This window comes from Serinus canaria, chromosome 4A (assembly GCF_022539315.1).
Source record: "Serinus canaria isolate serCan28SL12 chromosome 4A, serCan2020, whole genome shotgun sequence".
NCBI lineage: Eukaryota > Metazoa > Chordata > Aves > Passeriformes > Fringillidae > Serinus > Serinus canaria.
In genome coordinates, this window is record NC_066318.1 from 16,476,625 (window position 1) to 16,496,668 (window position 20,044).

At 48.9% G+C, this 20,044-nt stretch overlaps 1 protein-coding gene across 3 annotated transcripts in view; it reads right to left on the minus strand.

Annotated features, from left to right (window-relative positions):
- Window positions 1-19,326, minus strand: part of DCX (doublecortin) — a 79,360-nt gene extending 60,034 nt beyond the window's left edge. For 2 of the 3 annotated variants that reach the window (XM_018914275.3, XM_050974509.1), the window contains exons 1-2: window positions 17,309-17,803; window positions 7,335-7,675 (exon numbers count right to left, since the gene is read on the minus strand). In XM_018914275.3, the coding sequence (XP_018769820.1) occupies window positions 7,335-7,675; window positions 17,309-17,672 (705 nt within the window). In that variant the 5' untranslated portion in view covers window positions 17,673-17,803. Of the gene's footprint in view, window positions 1-7,334; window positions 7,676-17,308; window positions 17,804-19,202 lie in introns of those variants that run through there. The other variant, XM_018914272.3, reaches the window with a different exon arrangement.
- Between the last annotated feature and the right edge of the window lie 718 nt (window positions 19,327-20,044).

A 20,044-nucleotide genomic window follows, 5' to 3' on the forward strand; every position in this document is an offset into this window, starting at 1 on the left:
ACTGCCTCACATTAAGGACCCTGGCACAGCAGAGTAAGCACAGAATTCACACAATTCTGCTTATTCTGTGAATTCAGAATAAGCAAGGTATTTCCCCACTACAAATGGGAAAATTCACCTATTTGATTATCCCAGGTGATCAAAATAAGACATTTACAAGAATCCACATCCTTGCTCAGGATATTTTAAGTGTAACCTTCTCCCTCTCAGAGAAGGAGGGACTCTCATTCACATTGGTGGGATTGCTGCTGAAGCATCAAAAAGGAGCCAGAAACTGAAGTTTCATATAGTGACACAAACTCACAATGGAAAAAACAACAAGGCTTCCTTGGCCTGTCCACAGCTCCAGATAGTCAGCCTTATTTCCCTTGCTCATTTTCAGCCCATTTATTCCAAGATAAACCCTCTGGCACTACAGTGAATAATCCTCTTCTCCCTGGGGATTCAGAGTGAAAAGGGAACGTGTCACCCTGTGTGACAGAGAGAGCTGCTAAAATCAAGATGCTGCTGAGGATCGAATTTTGAGCACGTGTCCCTTTCGGGGTGTGAATAGCACCAGGATGCAGAACCAGGGGCCAACACCCCCAGGTCACCAGGTCAGCTCTGACTGCATCTTTCAATAACTCTGACAGCCTGCCATCTGTGGCACCAGGAGCAGGTGCTCATGTGGAGTGTGGTCGGTGCACGGCTCCAAAATCAACCATTTCCAGCAGGCTCTGGAGCCTGCTTGTGGGCTGGGAGCCTCACTGCCTGAGAGAAAAATGGATTTACAGAGATTTTTTTAGCCCAGCCAGGATCTTGCTGTGCCAGTGAGTACACAAAGCCCTGTGCATGGCAGGCAGGGGATGACACCTCCTCCAGAGCCTGAGAGTGAGGCAAAGCAATGGCAAAACAGCCAGCAAAGTCTGCAAGATGATGATGTCCTCCACTGCCTCCCCTGGCTCTACACACAGAATTCTAGAATGGTTTGGCTTGAAAGGGACCTTAAAGCTCATTTAGTGCCACCTGGACACTGCCAGGGATGGGGCAGCCACAGCTGCTCTGGGCAATCTGTGCCAGGGCCTCACCACCCTCACAGGGAAGAATTTTTCCCCCCAATATTTAATTTAAATCTGCCCTCTGACAGTTTAAATCCATTTTCCCCTGTTCCCATCACTACCTGTCTTGAGGAGTGGTGGGACACCACAGTGGTAACCAGGTCACAGGAGAACAGGTCTGGTGGAGAGTTCAGCTGCTGGGATCAGCCTGTGCCAGCTTTAGGAAGCACAGGAATCAGGATCCCCAGTGCTCCAGACAGGCCCCTCTTCACCCAGATTCTGTGGCCCACAGACCCAAAGGAAACAGAAATGAATAAGCAGAAGGTTTCTAAATAACATCTCAGGAAGTGCTCTGAATATTTTATCCTAAGTACTTAGATACACACTGGTGGAAGCTGGGCTTGCTCATTCTAGTGAGGGCTGAAATCCTCGTGGGATACCTGCGGACTAATTGGTTTTGTCTGTGTTGGTGTCTAGTCACTGCATGAACCAGGCAGTGCTGAAGCTGCAGCCTGCACTGAGAGCTCCCTGAAGATGGAGAGCTAGGCTGTGCTGTCTGGCTCTGGAAGTGGCTGGGTTCAGAAGTTCTCCAGCCCATACATTATTACTAATGCTCCCTGCATGACTCCCTGCTGCTGCAGAGCAGTGATCTCACGCGAGCACCCCGAGCCAGAGCATCTGCAGCAGCCCTGGGGAGGAGGGAGGCTGGGCTTCATCCCCATCCTGAGCGGTGTGGGCAGGGGTCCTGCCTGCTCTGCTCCTCTGCCCAGCCAGGCCTGCACTCTGCTATCAAAATGGGAGATTTACACGGGGCCTGGCAAGCCTCAGAAGAAGCTGTGAGAGGAAAGGGCTGAGGAGCAGATGCAAACCAGAGCCGGGTTTGTTGTTCCAGCTTTAAGGCAGGGAGGGAAGGTGGGACTCCCCTTGGCACGGGCTGCTGCAGGAGCTTTACAGAAGGTGGGAGACAGAGCACACTGCACCCCTCCTCTCCTGCTCTTCCCTCCCATTTCCACCGAGGCTGAATTCCAGTGTGTCGCTATGGGACACAAAATAACACAATGTGCACACGCAGCTCTCTTCAGGTAAAAAAGAGGGTGTTTAATTTCTGACTCCAGCATTTATAGATTTCTAAAAGTGGCAGGGGGTTGGAAGGTGACAGTGCCACCTCTCCAATGACACTGGACAAACCAACAGTCCATCAAATTTCTCCTCTTCTATAAAAGAATGCAAACAATAAGTTATTTACATAAAGTACGTGAGAAGGTTTACAAGTATGTAAACACCAGAAAGTTTAAAAAACTTAAAAAACAAGACAACACCAGTGCATGGAACTGAGTATTCTGGAGTCACTCCAATGCAGCTCTTCAGCATCCTAAAGAGCAGCCAACAACCCAGAGGGAAGAGATGTTCTGACATCCTTCTCCTCAACGTGTGCAACAGCACAAAGCAATTTGCTCACTTTGTAACCCTGAACCTGGTGCCTCAGGGTGTGAGTTAACTCCTGCCAGGGCTCTGGAGGGAAAAGGCTCCCTCTGATCTTCCAGCAGTGCAGATGTTACGGGCACAGTCACACAGGTGTCACCTCCTTCCTGAGCACCAATTACAGATTACAGCTGTTGGAGGCGTTTTTCTATTTCAGCACAAACCTTGTTCCATGTCTCATTGATGCAATTTCATTCATACAATTAATAGATCTACATTATCCTGGAAGAGTTTGGTCCACTGCTGTTATCAACACTTGACTGATTAATTTTTTACTACTTTTTTTTCCCAAATACCAGCTTAAAATCAGTGCAGCAACTCCAAAGTTTGGTTTCTCCAGTGCAACTTGTCAGGATGCCTTAGTGCAGTAAGAGGCTTTATTATCAACTAATTTAGAAGATGCTAATCAACTTATCAACTAATCAACATCTCCTATTATCAACTAACAGGAGATGCTTTATTATCAACTTATTTATTGACTCTGATCACAAAGTCCCAACCTTAAACTTGCTGTAAGCTTTGTCATCCTGCTTCTCCCTCTGTGGCTGCTGCCCTTCCTCAGTGCAGGAAATCTAAAATGAAATGGCAACTTCTTGCCTGGCCAGGAGAGGTGGGCTGGCCCCCGGGGCACTGGCATCAGCTTTGCAAACACAGGATGAACTCCCCTCATCACCTGCCACTTGATATCCTTATCAGAGCTCAGACTGCTAGAGGGGACTGTTTCATTAGGACTGGGAATTCTCTTGGGAGTGCAGTCACAAGTGCCCTGACATATGGAAATGGATGTAATTTCATCTGATGAGACAGCCAACACTCAGCTGGAGCAGCAGCACTGTGTCTGGGCAAGGGAACAGCCAATGTGCAGAGCATGGGAGACTTCTCCCCGTGTTTGAAGATTTCAAAGGCCAGAGGAGATCACTGATGTTATCATGGCTAAAACCACAATCTGCTCCCTGCTTGTTGACCAGAATATCTCTATTTACGTGCAGCTGAAGCATACAAGCTCTCCCTGCTCTGAACAGCACCTAATCTGCTTATTTTTTGGTGATGATAATTGTTGGGTCACACAATGAGGTGTTTAGTTAATTAAGGCATGGCAATAAAACAGCTGGAGAAAAAGAAGAAATTCCACACCACAAAAGAATCTCTATTGTACACAAAGTACAAAAGTAAATAAAGTATCTTTTGTGCATGAAGGACAACTGGACATGCCTGATGTATTTCAGAGTATCACCAAACTTAGACAAGGACCAAAATAAAAAGGATTGATTTTTGTCACTGCATCTCTTTGGGCACTTGGCTAAACAACTCACAGACCTTGGAATAAAGTACAGGGCAGGGAAAGAGAAGTTCAGGGTGCACAGAACATCAGCTTTCACAGGTCACTGAGAAGCAGGGAGGAATGCAGGCAGAGCCCACCTGCAAGGCAAGGTGCTGACAGCAGCAGCTCTGGGCTGCCCGGGGTGCACAGCCTCCTCTGCCCCGGAGAACACCGACCCATTGTGCACCACGGTGGGGAGGGAGCTCAAGCATGAGCAGGACAGGAAATCCACACAACCTTTGCAAAGTCTAGCTCAGCCTCCTGCATTCAAAACATCCCAATGCAACTCCATCCACGGTCTCAAATTCTGCTTTCTAATTGGGTTTGTTAACGACGCGGGGCAGGAACTGTCATGGTGTGTCTGTGGAGCAGCCAGTGCTCCCAGGAGCCCAGACTTATTTGGGATGTTGGGTACAACTAGGAGTTTAAAAAAGGAGGAAGAATCGACCAAAATAAGTGTTTTCCAGCATGATCCACAGGCCTGACCAAATTAAATCCTGGATGTATTTTAATTGTCTGTATTGTATATCTCCACACCACAGCAGTTGCAGTCACAGAACCAAGTACTGAATCTGGCCCATTACAGCATCTGTTTCATGCACTGAATTCTCTTACCCACTCCATGTCCTGTACAGCCACGGAAGTTCCAAAGTTAAATCTCTGCTGTGACCCCCTGTCATGCTCGTTTTTGGTCAACTGTTTGAAAAACCTTTTGAGTTCAGGGGTGTGCATCAAGAGGCAATGCTGTGCTCCAGGGAGGGAAGGAGCCTGAGCCTGACATCAGAAATATGGGCAAGTTAAATAAACTACTTAAACACGAGATGCTAATTTAGCAGCTTCAAGGGCCATGTTTCTCCAGCCAACCCAAGACATAAAAAGACACAATTTCATTAAAATAACCTAACCCCACTGTTGTTTTGAGTGCTACATTTATTCAGACACAGCCCACCAGCTCTCAATTAGCTGCTTTGGCACTCCAACTGCAGCAGGTCTGCAGTGCACAGAAATGTAATTATTCACACACCACCCTGTCACTGCCACTGCTGTCTGTACTTCTAAAGCATCTTGATTACTGCACTGATGAGCACCATGGAAATGCCTATAAATAAAATAATCATCTCCCCTCATTAAGTTCCAGCTCGTGGACTGAGGCAGGATGATTTCCCTTTGTACGTTCCTTTTGTAAATTTTATCATTTCACAACAGAGGGAGCAACGTGCCTCTGATGGCACTCAAAGAGACAGACTGTCAGGATTCTTGTCAGTATTTCAGCTTTGAGCAGCTTGCATTTTTGCATGAATATTTCCTCCTGAAAATAAAGCGCTGTTTGTCAGAACCACGCAGGCAGTAATCTCTTTCTAATGTCAGCATCAGACATGCAAAACCCCCTAATGTCATGTCAGGAGGTCAGATTTTATGGAGCAGTATGTCATGGAAATCCTAAGAGCCAGCATCAGCTTCTAGCTCTGACTTCCACACTTAGAACACACATCTGTAATAAAGAGCAAGCATTGAAGGAAACCAACCACTGAAAACAAAGCCTTGGTGAGCCAGGTTTGCTCCTCAGGAAGCTTCAACAGCAATTGGTGCTGCAAACAAAGAGCAAACATCCCATTACTGCCAAATCACAGTCTCACTGTTTTCAATAACTGCATTACTGGGTGTACATTTGCACACACTGAAGCTCCCAGCTGCATCTCTAACATGGAATCAAATATCTGATTTCATAAAATGGTGAATTATAAAACCAGAGGAACAAGTTAAATGTCATATCATCGCTGATCCTGTCTTGCTCTCCAGCCAGAGGTGGAAGGGAATCACCACCTGCCCCTGCAAACAGCTAAAAGGGGGAGAAGAGAGCAGTCTGATGGAAGCTTAGGGAGCATCCCTATTTCTGCACCATCCAAAGCAACATCTCAGCCCCAAACTGCCAGCAGCTCTCAAAGAACTGAGGCCACTCACGGGTTCAGATTAAGATCCCCCTTCCCAGCTGGGAGAACAGCAGGACTCTGTGTCAGCACGAGCAGGGAGCTGCTCTCAGGCCAGGTCCAGCCATGGAGCCCTCTGCAAAGCTGCTGTGACCCAAAGGGCATGGCCTGTGCCCAGGTGTGATCACACAGGGAGCACAGGTCATTTGAGAACCTCCTTCCTCTTTCCCTGGTCTCTCCCAAGGTTTCCAGTCCTGGTATCATTTCCAGCAGGTGTTTGTGGCTATGGACAGGTACCCTCTCATGTTCAAACTGTGCATCTGAGGAAGGGAAAGTGCTGTGTTGAGACAAGTGGAAAGGAAAGCTTTGGCAGACAGGTGGGACTTTTTGTGCATCTGAAGCTGGAACCACACAGTAACTAATGTGCAGGACACAGGATGGGACAAAGCAAGAACCACAGAATGGGTCGGGTTGGAAGGGACCTTAAAGATCATTTAGTGCCAGCCCCCTGCCATGGGCAGGGACACCAGACTATCAGGTCAGAGTGACATGCTGCTCTCCCAGGAACTATACTGCACTCCTGGACTGTGCAGGACCTTGTAGGAACCTGCATTTGGGATGAACATTTTCATATGTAAAATCTGCATTTCCTTGGACAGAACCAGTCCTTGAATCATTTTTTCCAGAGACAGGACAGAGTTAATTTAATGCAAAACCATCAATCCCTAGAATAGCCAGCATCCAAACCCACACAAGAGATGTGCTGCCTGACTCCAGAATCTGGAGCAGGAAAAGTAGTGACAAAAATAAGACCATTCCTCAATTACAATAAACAGAAATGTTAAATGAAGCTCAGAATCGTCCCTGAAGAATCTAGCTCTTCCCAGCTCTAAAAATGATCCCCCACATTCCTTTAAGGCTTTTCATAGACACAGCAATACGAAATGGCTCGTTGCTGTGTAGCTGCTAACAAGACACAGATGTTTCCTTCAGTTCCAGCAACATGTAGACATGAAGCACATTTTGATGACCTGCTAAATATTTCTGACTCTTTCTGCACGTTACCTCCTCATGCATTCAGTCAAGTGCTCCACAATTCCACACTTTCCCTGCTTGCTCTGGAGCTGGCCAGAAGAGCACGCTTGGATCAACCTCTTTATCCCAGCAAGCCTTCACCAGAGGGCAAGGAAAGTCAAGCAACATGTTTTCACTGAGTGGAGCTAAAGCTGGAGAGCTCTTCCAGTGAGTCCAGAGCCAGACCAGCTGGAGGCTGTGAGCCCAAGCCCCCCTGTTATTTATTTAGCTGGCCCAGAGGACACGCACCGCACGCCGCCGGCGTGCAGGGCAAGCATCTGTTCCACCCAGACCCACAGCTACATTCTTTACTTGGTATTAATATCAGGGGAAATTTAGTAACCTAACCACTGGCATGAGAAGCCATACTTCTAAGGCAACAGATGGCAGCAATCATCTCAGCTTAATTTTAGCCTTCAAGAATTGCTCTGAGTCAGCAAAGCCGCATGACGAGAGGAAGAAAAAGACGCAACATCTGTAAAAACCTCCTACCTGCTTCCCATCCAAGGTGTAGAGCTTTTTGACCACCCCTGTCTCCAGTTTGATAGCTTCAGTGATGTCAGTGAGGACCTGCTCGAAGGAGTGGGCTGTCTTCTTGTTGAGGAGCACGCGCACGGCCTTGCGCGGCTTGACCCCGCTGCGGATGATGGTCACCAGCTTGGGACGCACGAAATCCTTGTTCTCCTTGGCCTGGGCACTGTTGCTGCTGGCCAGGGACTGAGGTGCTTTCTGGTTGGCTGAGGTCTTCACGTTGACAGACCAGTTGGGGTTGACGTTCTTGGTGTACTCCACCTTCTTGAAGAAGTTGTCGGACGAGCAGACGTAACTCTCCCCTGGAGGAAGAAAGGAGATCCTGCAGTCAGCACCAGCTCTGTGCTCTTCCCCCGTGAATCATGCCAACCACTGATAATTGTTCCCATTAGCACTCCCACCACAGCTTGGTCTTAAAATGTTCTGCCTTGTTTTAATGCTATATTTATGGTTATTTTAAACATTGCTGGTATTTCCACAAAGTAAGCAAGTCAGCCATCAGCAAATACATATCATGAGCCAGGGGTCGAGAGAGGTTGAATTATAAAGGTGTTTAGATACTTGAAGATGCAGCTAAGCTTTCTAAGAGCTTCAGAACACCAAATTCATTTGACCACCTCAATTATTTTATGAGTTTGCCAGTTTTCCCTCTATCTTTACAGACCTAGGTGCTACTTCAGTGTGTCATTCCCTGCCAAGAGGACATCAACATTCATCCACAAAGTGCCTTCTGTATCATGCCTGAAAAATAATCAAAATCTTGTCCTGAACAGTCTCCACTAAAAGTAGCTTTGACAAATCTAGCAGGCATAACAAATATGCACTGTTGGAGCATCAGTGGTTTATTAGGGAACAGACCTAGTGGCAGCTGAGATTAAACACTGCACCAAATACCACTCCTTGATTTACATGGCTGATACCAACCAAAAATACATTAAATCCAAACTTAGACATGGCAGAGAAGAGTTACAGGGTCTTTTTAGTAATTCCCAAAAAGCCCTTCCCTATCCCACCCAAAATTAGTTTCAGGCTTTGTCTGTAATTTACAGGATCCTATCTATCCAAGGTTTTAAAAGCACCTTAAAGGATTTGTAGGAGCTTCTTTTGGGGATGCAAATCTGATGGATGCTGGAAGAGTTATTACTAGAATGAGACTGTAAACCAGTATCCCTAAGGGAATGTAGCTGTCTGGTCTGAAATGACTCAGGCTGCTCTGAAAAAAAGTCACTCACTGCTGGAGGAAGAAGCTTTCGTCTCGCCATTAGATAAAATTTTAATAAGAACTGAAGGCCTGACCTGTAGGATTTTAGAGTCTCCTCTGGTGTTTTCTTTGTCTGATCTTACAGAATTAAGTTCTTTATGTACTACTATACACTTTGGAATCAAAATACAGATTCAACTATTTTGAAAGACAATTTTTTTAAATAAAATAAACTACTTCTATACCGAAAACAGATTGGCTGCATTTCCTTGTCTGTCCCTGACTGCACACTCCAAGGCTCAGACATCTTTGGAAAGCCTATCCCACAGACAAGTCTGGCTTCCCACCCAGGAATCTCTAGGACAGGATTTGACATCCAGTTGGCACAACAGGGATTTCCAAACATCCCACTGATTTTCACGTGGCCCAGGCACGTAACATGCCCAGGACAAAGTTCATACTGGAGCTCCTTCTGCTGCCTAAACTGCACCTCTGGTGGAGGCACCAGAACCCACGGTGAGACCACAACAGACACACAATAAAGAGATTCTAACAGGCTTATAACAGCACTCTGTGTATTTCTGCCCCTATTACTGACCAGGATGTGATGTCACAAGCAGCCATAGAAAAGATGAAGGATTCTCACTTAGTTTAACCCCACCTTTGCACCCAATTTGCCACCGTGATGGCCACTCGTGGTGTTTGCATCACCAACTGCAGCTCTTCTCCATCAGCTGTATAAAAATGACCAAAATCCTTGATCAGCAGGGAGCAGATATTCTGCTTCCCCTTCTAAAGATGGAATACAAATACAGAAGAGAGCTGACAAGGTTTGTGATGAACACTCAGTTGGGCATTTTGTCAGTGCCCCCAAACTAACGATAACCCCACCAGCAGGTTCTGTTGGCCTGAACAAACAGTAAAATTCTCTATTTGCTGACAGCAACACCCCTCAATAAACCAACCCTGCAGCCCTGCCCATAGCTGGAGCTCCTTAATCCCCAACATTTTGTGACTCTGACTCAATAAAAACTCAAATATACCCCCCAGAGTACCACGCATTATACAAAATTCCCTCTGGGGATATCGTTTTCCAGAAGCTTTGAATACTTCAGATCTTTCTGATTAATAAGTGATAAGTTGTGGTTTATTCATCTGCTTCAGCCAAGTAACACCTGGTGCAGAGCAGGCCCAGGCTTCTCTCCAGTTTCATGACTGAGAGAAGGGCAGCAAGGAGTCTGGAATGCCCCCAGGAATTAACCATCCTAAGAACCTGAGCCCTCCCAAGCCCATAATCCCCGGGCAGCAGAGCCCTCCTAAGTGTGCTCAGCAGAACTGTGCATTATCCTCTGAGAAAAGGGATTTCTCTGTTTAAATGCAGCACTAAGAATTAGTGATTTGAATGCTGCTGTCACCCCAGCTTCCCTGTGCCAGCTCCTGACCTCACATTCACCTCTGCTTCCCCACCTGAAAAAGAGAAATAAACTATCAGCCACTGGACTGTGGCAAGGCTTGACTTTCATCTGCATTTGACCTCCATCTGTATTATTTTCACAGTGAAAGAAAGTACACATTTGCACTGTGTTCTCTAGACACATGAGGTGCTGGAGCATATTTTCTATTGACAAGTTGCATATTTTAGAGTAAGCTGAAGAGATTGTTGATGTGTCTGGTACAGTACCATCACCCTTAGTTCCAGCTGAGCCCTTTTGAGCTGCTGACTGCACACCCCAGCTGTTTGTGGATTTACACCACTGTACACCAAAGGCAGCAGTGGCATGAAGGCAGAGCTCTTGCAGGGTTTGTTCCACAGATGTGCTCTCAGGCAGCTGTGCAGATCCTGGCCTCTCCAGCTGTGCAAAATGGAATCTGCCCTTTCTCCCTTTGTCTCACTGAACCCAAACCCCAGCAAATAAAATCTGTGCTATAGTCGATTCTAAAACTGGAGAGAATTTTCCTTGGTGAGACACTCCAGAAGAGCAGTTCAGGGCAGCAGCTCTTCTCAGCATCATCCCTGCAGTCACAGCAGCACAGCTCCAGGGAAGAGGAGCTTTTCTTCCCTTCCTCCCTGACCTAAGGATATGACCTGAAGCTTTAACTTCATTTAAAAACCACTTCAACTAATGTCTTCCCTAACTCAGTTTGTGACCCTCAAATAGCAGCAGAATCATCATTCAAGTTCCTCACTGAGGCATATGCATCTGCCAGCCAGGAACACACATTCCACAGTGTTTTTCACCTCCCACAGTGGAGTTTTACCCAAACCTTACCATGGTGGTAGCAGGATTGAGCAAGACCTGTGAACTTTGCAGCTTTTAACTGCACAATGTGGCCAGGAGATGAGAAGAAAAAAAGAAATCTAAAGGGGAATAGAGCTGCCATGGAAGGAGGAGTGGGTTCTCTGTGGGTTTCTGTGCCACATCTGTCTGTGCTAAGCCTATAATGAGAAGTCAAGGTGCACAACTGTGCCAGGCACAGAGATATGACTGACAGACACAGTGTGAGAGCAGAAGATGTGCTCAGCATAACAGAAGGGATGGGAAGGGGATGTGAGATCTTGTCACGAGCAAAAGAAACAACTCCAAGAAGAACATTGCACAAAAATCTGTGCACAGATATTTTCAGGAGCACATCTGGAGCCAGCAGGCAGCTGTGCAGAAATCCCACTGCAAGCCATGAGAAGGTGTAGTGGTCAGCCACATCATTATTCCAAACCAACCCCAAAAAGGGAGGCCCAAAGAGACACACTGGTGCACTGGGGCAGGGGAGCACCATCCTGACAACCCCCCTGTGGTACCAAGGACAGTGCTGGTTCAGTGCAGGGCCAGCCCAGAGCATGATGCCCTTTTCACACTGCAGAGCCAGAGCCCACAGGGGATGAGCGCTGTCACCGTGCCCCGGGCGCTCCAGACGTGTCACAATTCCTGTCGTGCCACCAAAGCAGCCAAGGCATTTCCTCACTGCTCCTGCCTGCCCTCAGCAAGGGCTGGGCTGGCTGCAGACCTCAGAGCTGCTGTCATGACCATCATATTTGCCATGTAAAGCCAGGCTTGCATCACACAGAATTACTCCAAGTGCATGGCACATCCCAGTGGTACCAATTCGATGGAAGCACAAGGAGATTATTCAGCTCCTAAAGAAGGGATGATCTCAGCAAAGATAAGGTTTGCCTTGGAGAAGGTTCCTTAGAAAAATCCTAAGCTCCAGATGAGTGCTAATCCTCCAACCCTCTTACAGCAGCTCCCTGTGACAATACCAAAAATGACAAGCTGTGCTTTCAGGAAAAGTTATCCTTCCTCAGCATGCACCAGCAACTTTCCAAGGATAATGAACTGCGGGCAGAAGCCTTTTGAGAAAAATCAGGAAAGCTGGATTGAGGCCATTTTGAATGTCTGTGTTAACACTTATTCCAGGAACAGTCTCTGTGGGCAGCAGTCAATTACTCTGGCTGTTACATCTGCAGTTGCAAAGTTGAGAATGTGCTACTGTGCCCAGCTTTTGTGTTTCATGGAATTTACCAGGGCTGCAGCAGGAATTAAGTGGACTTAACACCTTGCAGAGTCCATTCCATACGGTGTTAGAGGAGGCCTTGAGATTCAAATGCATGAACTTGCTGCTGCTTCATGAGTTAGAAAGACCTACTCCAGTTAGAAAGACCTACTCCAGTTAGAAAGACCTACTCTAGTTAGAAAGACCTACTCCAGTTAGAAAGACCTACTCCAGCATGGCAAAATGAGCCCTGGAAGAGCTCCCTTCCCTTGGCTCCTCCATGAAGAGAAGCACCTCTTGTTCTGCTGGAGAAGTGGAGGAAATGCTTGATTAGAAATCACCTTCAGAACCATACAATGTCCCTAAAGAATTTTGGGACCACACCAGTCCTGGCTGCACCTAGCCAGGGTGAGCAAGCAAATAAAACTGAGCCCCATGGAGAAATGTTGTTCTGCAGGATGGAATTGGCTGAGCTATCAGGCCAACAGACACCCACAGAAAACAATTCCACTGCTTTCAGTATGAAACCTCAGGAACTTCACTTTTCCAGGCAAATTGGAACCCACACATTGGGTGGAGATTCCAGGATGTTTCCTATAAACCCCTCAGTCCCAGCACACACCAGACTCTTCAGTTCCAGGGTGGAGCCCCTCCTATGATTACTTTAAATGCTCCTGGACAAGATTTTGGAAAATATTCCCAAGGGCATGACAGGATACAAAAAGCTTGGAATCACTTTGTGGAATATCTCACACAGCCCAAGAACATTTGCAATAAAACCACACTGAGCAAAACAAATCCTACTCAGCCTTTTCTAGACTTTGGTTTGAAACAAGGGCAAATTTCAAACAAGCAGCCCAGGACAGGGCATAAAATCCACCTTGGGATGTGCCTTGCCTTTCCTCCCAGGTTGTGCCTCACTGTCCATTTCATTATGTCAGGAAGCTGAATATGGGAAAGCAGCAAAATTATGGAGAGGGCTAAAAAAACCCCTTTTGTCCCACAAAGAACTCATTTATGGGACAATGGGGGCTGGAACAAGTGGCCAAGAGCTGCATTTCCTAAGCCACCTAAGCTGCTGAAGTCAGTGCACAACATCAGCTTCCACCTCTATCCAGCCCTCCATTCAAGGACAAAAAATAATCAGAGCTGAGGTGGGACAACTTCTCATCACATCCAGTCTACAAGAAGAGGCTCAAAATGAACCAAACCACCACATCCAGATAGCAAAGGAACTAAATTTCAGCTGAAACTTGGATGAAATATGAATTGCTCTATGATCATCATGAGAAAGGCTGCAAAGGAAGGCACATGATTATTTTAGCATCTTTCATTTGCAAGTTTGATCACAGCTCAAGGCACAGAATTATCAGCTACAAGTGACTCACCAGTAAATGCAGCTACATAAATCAACTTCCCAAAGCCCTGGCCACTGGAACCAATTCTGTATGAAGGGGAATAAAGCCCACATGGTGCTTTTTTCCAAAAAATCCACCTGCCATGACAAATAGCAGCACCTTGGGCCAGCCTCCACTCCTGACCCAGCCAAGGCAGTGGGACAGGAGTGGAAGGATGAGCTGGAACAGGAGGTTGCCCTGCACTTGACCAGCACACAGGTTAAGGAGGAATGCAGTCCTAAGCAACAGCAGCAGGTGCATTACTTATTTATATTACAGCTTTTTTCTATTATTATATTATATATTTTATTATTATTTATTAGATCTTATTGTTTATATTTTTATTTATATTAAAGGTGAATGCTGAAAATAGGAAGTCAGGATTGACACAATGTCTACAGTGATGGAAGATGGCTGCTAGGACTGAAAAGGGGAAGAAAAAAGGATCAGGTGGGAGGATTTTGAGAGAAGGTCACTGGGAGATGAGACAGCTCCCTGGAAAAGAATGGAAAAAGCAACCTGTGACCAGTGAGCAGCAAGAGGCACCTGTGTGACAGAGCTCTGAGGGCTTCCAAAATGTGAGATGTTAGGGTGCAGTAGGGGAAAGGACCAAGAGGCTCAGCCTAACAGATGGAAGGAAAGTGAAAAAAAAGAGTGTGAAAAACTTCACTTGTTTTCATTATGGGAGAAACCTTCAGTGCCAGGGGAGAACTCAGGGTCTGGAGAACAAAAGGGTGAGTCCAAGCCCCAGTTCATTAGCAGCACACCACGGGGGTTCTGTTCACCTGAAATGTCTGTCTCTAGGTATTGGTGCTGTGCAATATCATTCCCTACCCTCCAGAAGAACACTCAGGCTACACCATGTCAGTACATTTTTAAATCAGAAGTAATCAGGTACTAAGAACATGATGTGAAATATTGTCAGTAATTCACAAGTTTTTGCCATCAAGCCACTGAGATGAGCCTCTTTAATGACTTTTTCTCGATTCTACTTGTTTATTGGAGATTACAATGAAAAATTAGCCCCATTATAGCAACAAGCACTGGTTTGCTTACCCTCAGTCTCCAAGCAGAAAGCCAATTTATAAGGGAGACATGCCCTGGCTGTGTGTGCACTGTTCTTGTGTGTCACAGCAGAGTTACTCCCAAATTCTGGGTTTCATGCAGGTATTTTGTACACAGGTATTTTGTACACAGCTATGCAAACACCCAGGCTGAGGGCAGAGTTCACCACAAGGGTTGGTTATAAGCACGGTGTTGTAAATTGCTTTTCTGCAGCAGAAGTGGAGGTCACCCCTAGAAATGTGGGATCAATAGCAGCGTGCAGACCTACTCTGGCATGGTCAGAAATTGAGTCCTTTGTCTTCACTCTGCTCAGGTTTTATTTTCACAGAGGATGCTCTGCTGAGGACACAACCACACAGACAATCCCATTTTGGTTTTAGTGCCTCTTCTTTGGTGCTGTTTCCAGATGCCATTTTGGCAGAACAAAGCCAGAACCCAAATGCCAGCATCTCCTGTCTGCACCTCAACCAGAAAAATGTGTTTTCATGAAGCAGGTACCTCCTTACCTGCAGCAAAACCCATTTAAAGCAGGTGTAACAACTAAAGCTTTCTTAACTGACAAAAAGCAGGAAGAGTATAGGAGGAGGAAGAATGTATAAAGAGAATAAAGAACAGCCTTTTCTCCTGGAGTTATTTATGAAGATTTGCATAAAACCCAGGACAAGCAGGACTGAGAGCTGCCATTAGAGAAAGGCTGTGGCCATATTAAGAGACCAGAATGAAACATGGCAGAATCTCTAAAATTAAGGGAGGCCACACCTCCATTCGACAGCTGTAAACGGGCTGGAAATAACTCCACCAGGAAGCATCACAGCTCTGAAAGGCAGCAATTTCTTCCCAGGAAAACTCTCTATGGAAATCAAGATTTATTCCACGTCCTTATCTCCGCAAAGTATTTTGGGGAGATGAGTATCCTGCCTGACCGAGAAGGAATTCGAGGGAGAGCTGCTTCAGTCAAGGTCACACAATGACTCGCAGCCGAGGCTGCCCCTGCAATTGGTGCCTCAAGCTCTCGCATCCATTGTCTTTCGCTAGAGGCAAAAGCCTCGCGGATTTTCGGGAGTTACCAAACTGGCCAGGGATGTCTGCTTGGAGAAAAACACCAAGGAAAAGGGAAGAGCACCTCCCCTCCTGCAACAGGATATTCCAGGTGCGAACAAAGAATGGATTGCTCGGGGAGGAGAAAAGCAGCGTGGCTGTGGTGCCCTCTCTCCACGCCACTCTGCTCTGGCACAGCTGCCCCGCGGTCCTGCCCCGGGAGGGGAGGCAGGACTGGCCATCCACCCCTGCAATCCCACCCCAGGGGCTGCGCTGACCCTGCCGGGAAAGGCAGCAAGCAGGGCAGCCCCCCCACGGCTGGCAGCTGAGCTCCGCGGGAGCAAACCTTCCCCCAGGGCACCCTTGCGAGCAGCATCGATTTTCGGCTCATCTCTTGCCCCGCAGTGACACGCAGAGGAGCAGGCACAGCCACACCCCCTCGGGACACGGGGACACGCTCGGCCCTGCCCCGAGCACCCCCGGGATGCTCCCGCACTGCCCCAGAGCCACCGCAGCCACCGCTCCCCAAAGGCAGCGAGGCGCTCCCTTGCACACAGCCCCCGCACGGGCCCCTGCATGTGCAGCGCATGAACCCCCAGTGCCCTCCGTGCACATCCCTGAGAGTCCCCCAGACCCCCTTAGAGACAGCCCCGCACACCCCCAGCGCAAAGGAACCCCCACAGCTCCCTGTCATTAACCCTCTTCACAAACCCCAAATTTCACCCAGCGCAACCTGTCCAACATGCCCTTCTCTATTCACAAGCCTCGCTCATTAAATCCCCTCTCTAATCAGGCTGTGTGAACTTCCAACACACCCCTGCACACGCTCCCCAAACAGAGACCCCCGGCCCTCCCAACACCCCTCGCACCCCAGCGCCCCTCTCCACACCCCCGGGTGCCCGCCGGGCCCTGACCGCACCCCTGGGCACACACACCGCGTGTGCCGTACCCCAAAAACCCCTACACAGAGCGCACAAACCCTTCCCAGCCCATCCCCTCTTCCCTTTCCATTCATCCCCACCCACCCCTCTGGGAAACCCAGCCTGGACAGACGTGGGGACACCCTGAGGCAGCCCCCGAGGCACGGCCACAGCCGCGAGCCGGACACACGGACACGGCCGCGAGCCGGGCACACGGACACGGCCAGCAGCCGGACACACGGGTGTGTGAGCTGGACACACGGGCACGGCCAGCAGCCGGACACGCCCCTCCAGCCGTGAGCCGGACACACAGACACGACCAGCAGCCGGACACACAGACACGGCCAGGAGCCGGACACACGGACACGGCCAGCAGCCGGACACACGGACACGGCCAGCAGCCGGACACACGGACACGGCCAGGAGCCGGACACACGGACACGGCCAGGAGCCGGACACACGGACACGGCCAGCAGCCGGACACACGGACACGGCCAGCAGCCGGACACACGGACACGGCCAGGAGCCGGACACACGGACACGGCCAGCAGCCGGACACACGGACACGGCCAGGAGCCGGACACACGGACACGGCCAGCAGCCGGACACACGGACACGCCCCTCCGGCCGCACGGACACCTGCCCGGCGCTGGGGACACGGCGGGGGTGGCACCCGCACCGCCCCCCGCCCGGCCGGGCACAGCGGCGCTCGGCACCCCCAGAGCCGGGGAAAGGTGACCTTGCGGGCAGCCCCGAGCGGTGCAGCCCCCTCCCCACTCCCTCCTCCTCCTCCTCACTGCACCAAGGGAGGCTGATGCTCGTTACCTTCCTCCAGCTCGTCCATGCTGCCGATCTTCCGCGAGCCATCGATGGTGTAAATGTAGCGCACTCCCTGAGGCAGGTTGATGTTGTCGGACAGGGACCGGGTCAGGTCCGCCAGGAGGGCATCAAAACTTCGGAAGCGGTCGGAGGACACGGCGTATACAATCCCCTTGAAGTAGCGGTCCCCGTTGCGATAGAAACGAACCTTCTTGGCTTTCTTCTCGTTACTGAGCGCCTGTAAGGTCCGGGTTCTGTAGAAGCTACAGTGAGCGCTGTGAGTGGGGCTGGGCAAGCCGTTCATCCGTGTGCCTCGCATGTTTCTGGACGCCTTGTCTCTTTCGTCAAAGTGTCCAAAATCAAGTTCCATAGTTTGGTGAACCCTAAAGATCTGAAGCTGGGCAGGAAGGAGATGGGGAGAGAAGGAGGGCAAAGGGACGGGTTAGAGCCGCAATCCGGAGAGCAAAACCACGCTAAGGCTGTGTCTGGAGCAGGACAGATGCATTTGGGAAGCGCCCCCTCCCCTGACCCAGATTTGTATCGATTCTGGGGACTGAGAGTAGGAGGGGTCCTCGCATTTTGAAAGGGATCCAACTGCTGGGGGCAGGGAACACGTTTCCAGAGAGCTGCCTGCTCCTGCACCTGGGAGTTTTCAAAGTGCAGCAAATTGGGATCTGGGGCCAAAGGGATACATGGCAATCACAACTCAGCCCCAAAAAAAACTCATCCAAACACCAGTTGGCAATGAATTAAACCTCTGAGCCCTGTGAGGTTTCCTTTGGCAACAGAAAACAAGGGGATCCCAGTAAGTCAGCCCTTCAATCTGTCGAATCACGGAAGGACCCAGAGCATCTGAATGTTTAACATTAGAATAAACTGGCATTTATGAAAGAATGGTCACAGGGGAATAAGCAGTTTCTTTGTGACAGCCTGTTCAATAAGGGTTAGCAATGAGATCCAGCCCACCCTTCCCCCTATCCGCAGCCCCCTCCTCGCCCATCAATCAATTCCCAGGACCAGCCTACATCTCCAAGAAGGAATGACTGCAAAGAAAAATCTGTCATTGAAACGCAGCTTCGGTAAGCTCTTTTCAGCCCGAGCCTCCTCTGAATCGCATTTTTGCTCCCGTTTAATGAGGAGGAGAAAATAAAGGGGCTATTTCCACCCCCCGCTCCCAGCCCTAAGTGATTGAATCGCTGGAAGTGCCCGTGCCCCAGGGACACGCCGCCCCTGCTCCTCACCTTTCATTGTTCTGAGCACGGGGGCTTCCAGCACTGCAAAGCCGAGGCTGGAGCTGACACCCGGCCAGCAGGAATTTTGCATTGCCTCTATAGTTTATGCTCGAGAACAACCTTTCCCCTGCACCAAACCCCAACACAAAAGGAGAAGGAACCCCCCCAACGCTGCAATAGAGACCCTCCCGCTCCCCAGCAGCACCGGGCACATGCACCTCATGTATGCGGTTCTCGTGTTAGCACGGGGCTGAAAGGGGATTTACAGCTCTTGGCAGCCAGGTATAAATCCAGGAAAAGCTGTTGCTATCTCATCCCCGCCCTTTACACTCGCCGGAGTGAAGCTCCTTCCCTGTATTCCACAATGTAAGCGTGACCCATGCAAGAAAAAAATCATTGTCCGCAGGCTGCGGGGAGGCAGATGACAATGCAGGCATTCCACACAGAAACCCCAAGTTGGGAACGTTCCCCCCACCATGCCAGCCGGGGTGGATTCAGTCTGGTGTCATGCACTGAACAATGAAACAGCCAAGCAACTTCGGGAATGAAGCAAAGGATGCAGGGGTTTTCGTTTTAAAATGAACTGCAGCTGCTGTAAAGCACCAAGAAATGATTCCTCCTTTCTGTTACTTTTCTACATGCAAGTCACTCAGGAAAGCTCTACTCACCGGTTTTCAGCGTGCAGGGTGGAGATGCTCAGAGAAAGAAAAGCAGGCTCACTCTGCCTTTGTTGTCTGCGCTCCAAGCAAGAAATTCCTGCCAGGGTGGATGAGACGCCTCCTAGGTCCTAGTGCCTTGTTCCATCCCCTCACGGTAACTTTGCCTCAGTGATCTCACTCTCTCCATCAGCTGTCTGCTCACAGGCTGTGTTTGAGGGGAAAACGAGGTGCTGATTCCAGCTCTGGACAGCTCAGCAACTCAGTAAACAAAAGGTTTAGAGGGGCAAGGCTGGGGGTGGTGTTTGGAAAGATGCAAATTTCCCCTTGAATCCAGTTGTACCAAGAAATCATCTGGCTCAACAGAAAAAAAAAAAAAAAAGAAAAAAAAGGAAAAAAAAGGATAATTGCCCCAATCCTAGAGGATCAGCAGCACAGGGGGGTCACAGTCACAGTCCCACAGAGTGGCACAGTGCTGGCACAAGGCTCCTGAGCTTTAGGAAGGCAACTGAGAAAATCTCTGACCAGTGGAACTGGGCACAGTCCTGCTCCTGTGCTGATTTTACACAGCATCTGTGGTTTACACTGGCAAGCAGAAAGGGAGAATTCACTTGGTGGTTCTGCATGAGGTGCCCCTGAATACTTTTTCTCTGTTAACATTGGACACAAGCCAAAGCCAGAGCGCTGAATCCCAGTTCATTCAAATCCCCAGGGGCTTTGGGATGGAGTCATCCAGCACAAGCTAAACCCAGCAGACCCAGCGTGGCTCATATCCCACTGTAAGAGAAGTTTATTTTCTGATTCCATTACAGGAGGAGCCAGCTGTTAAAAAACTGTACTGAGCTCTTTCCCTT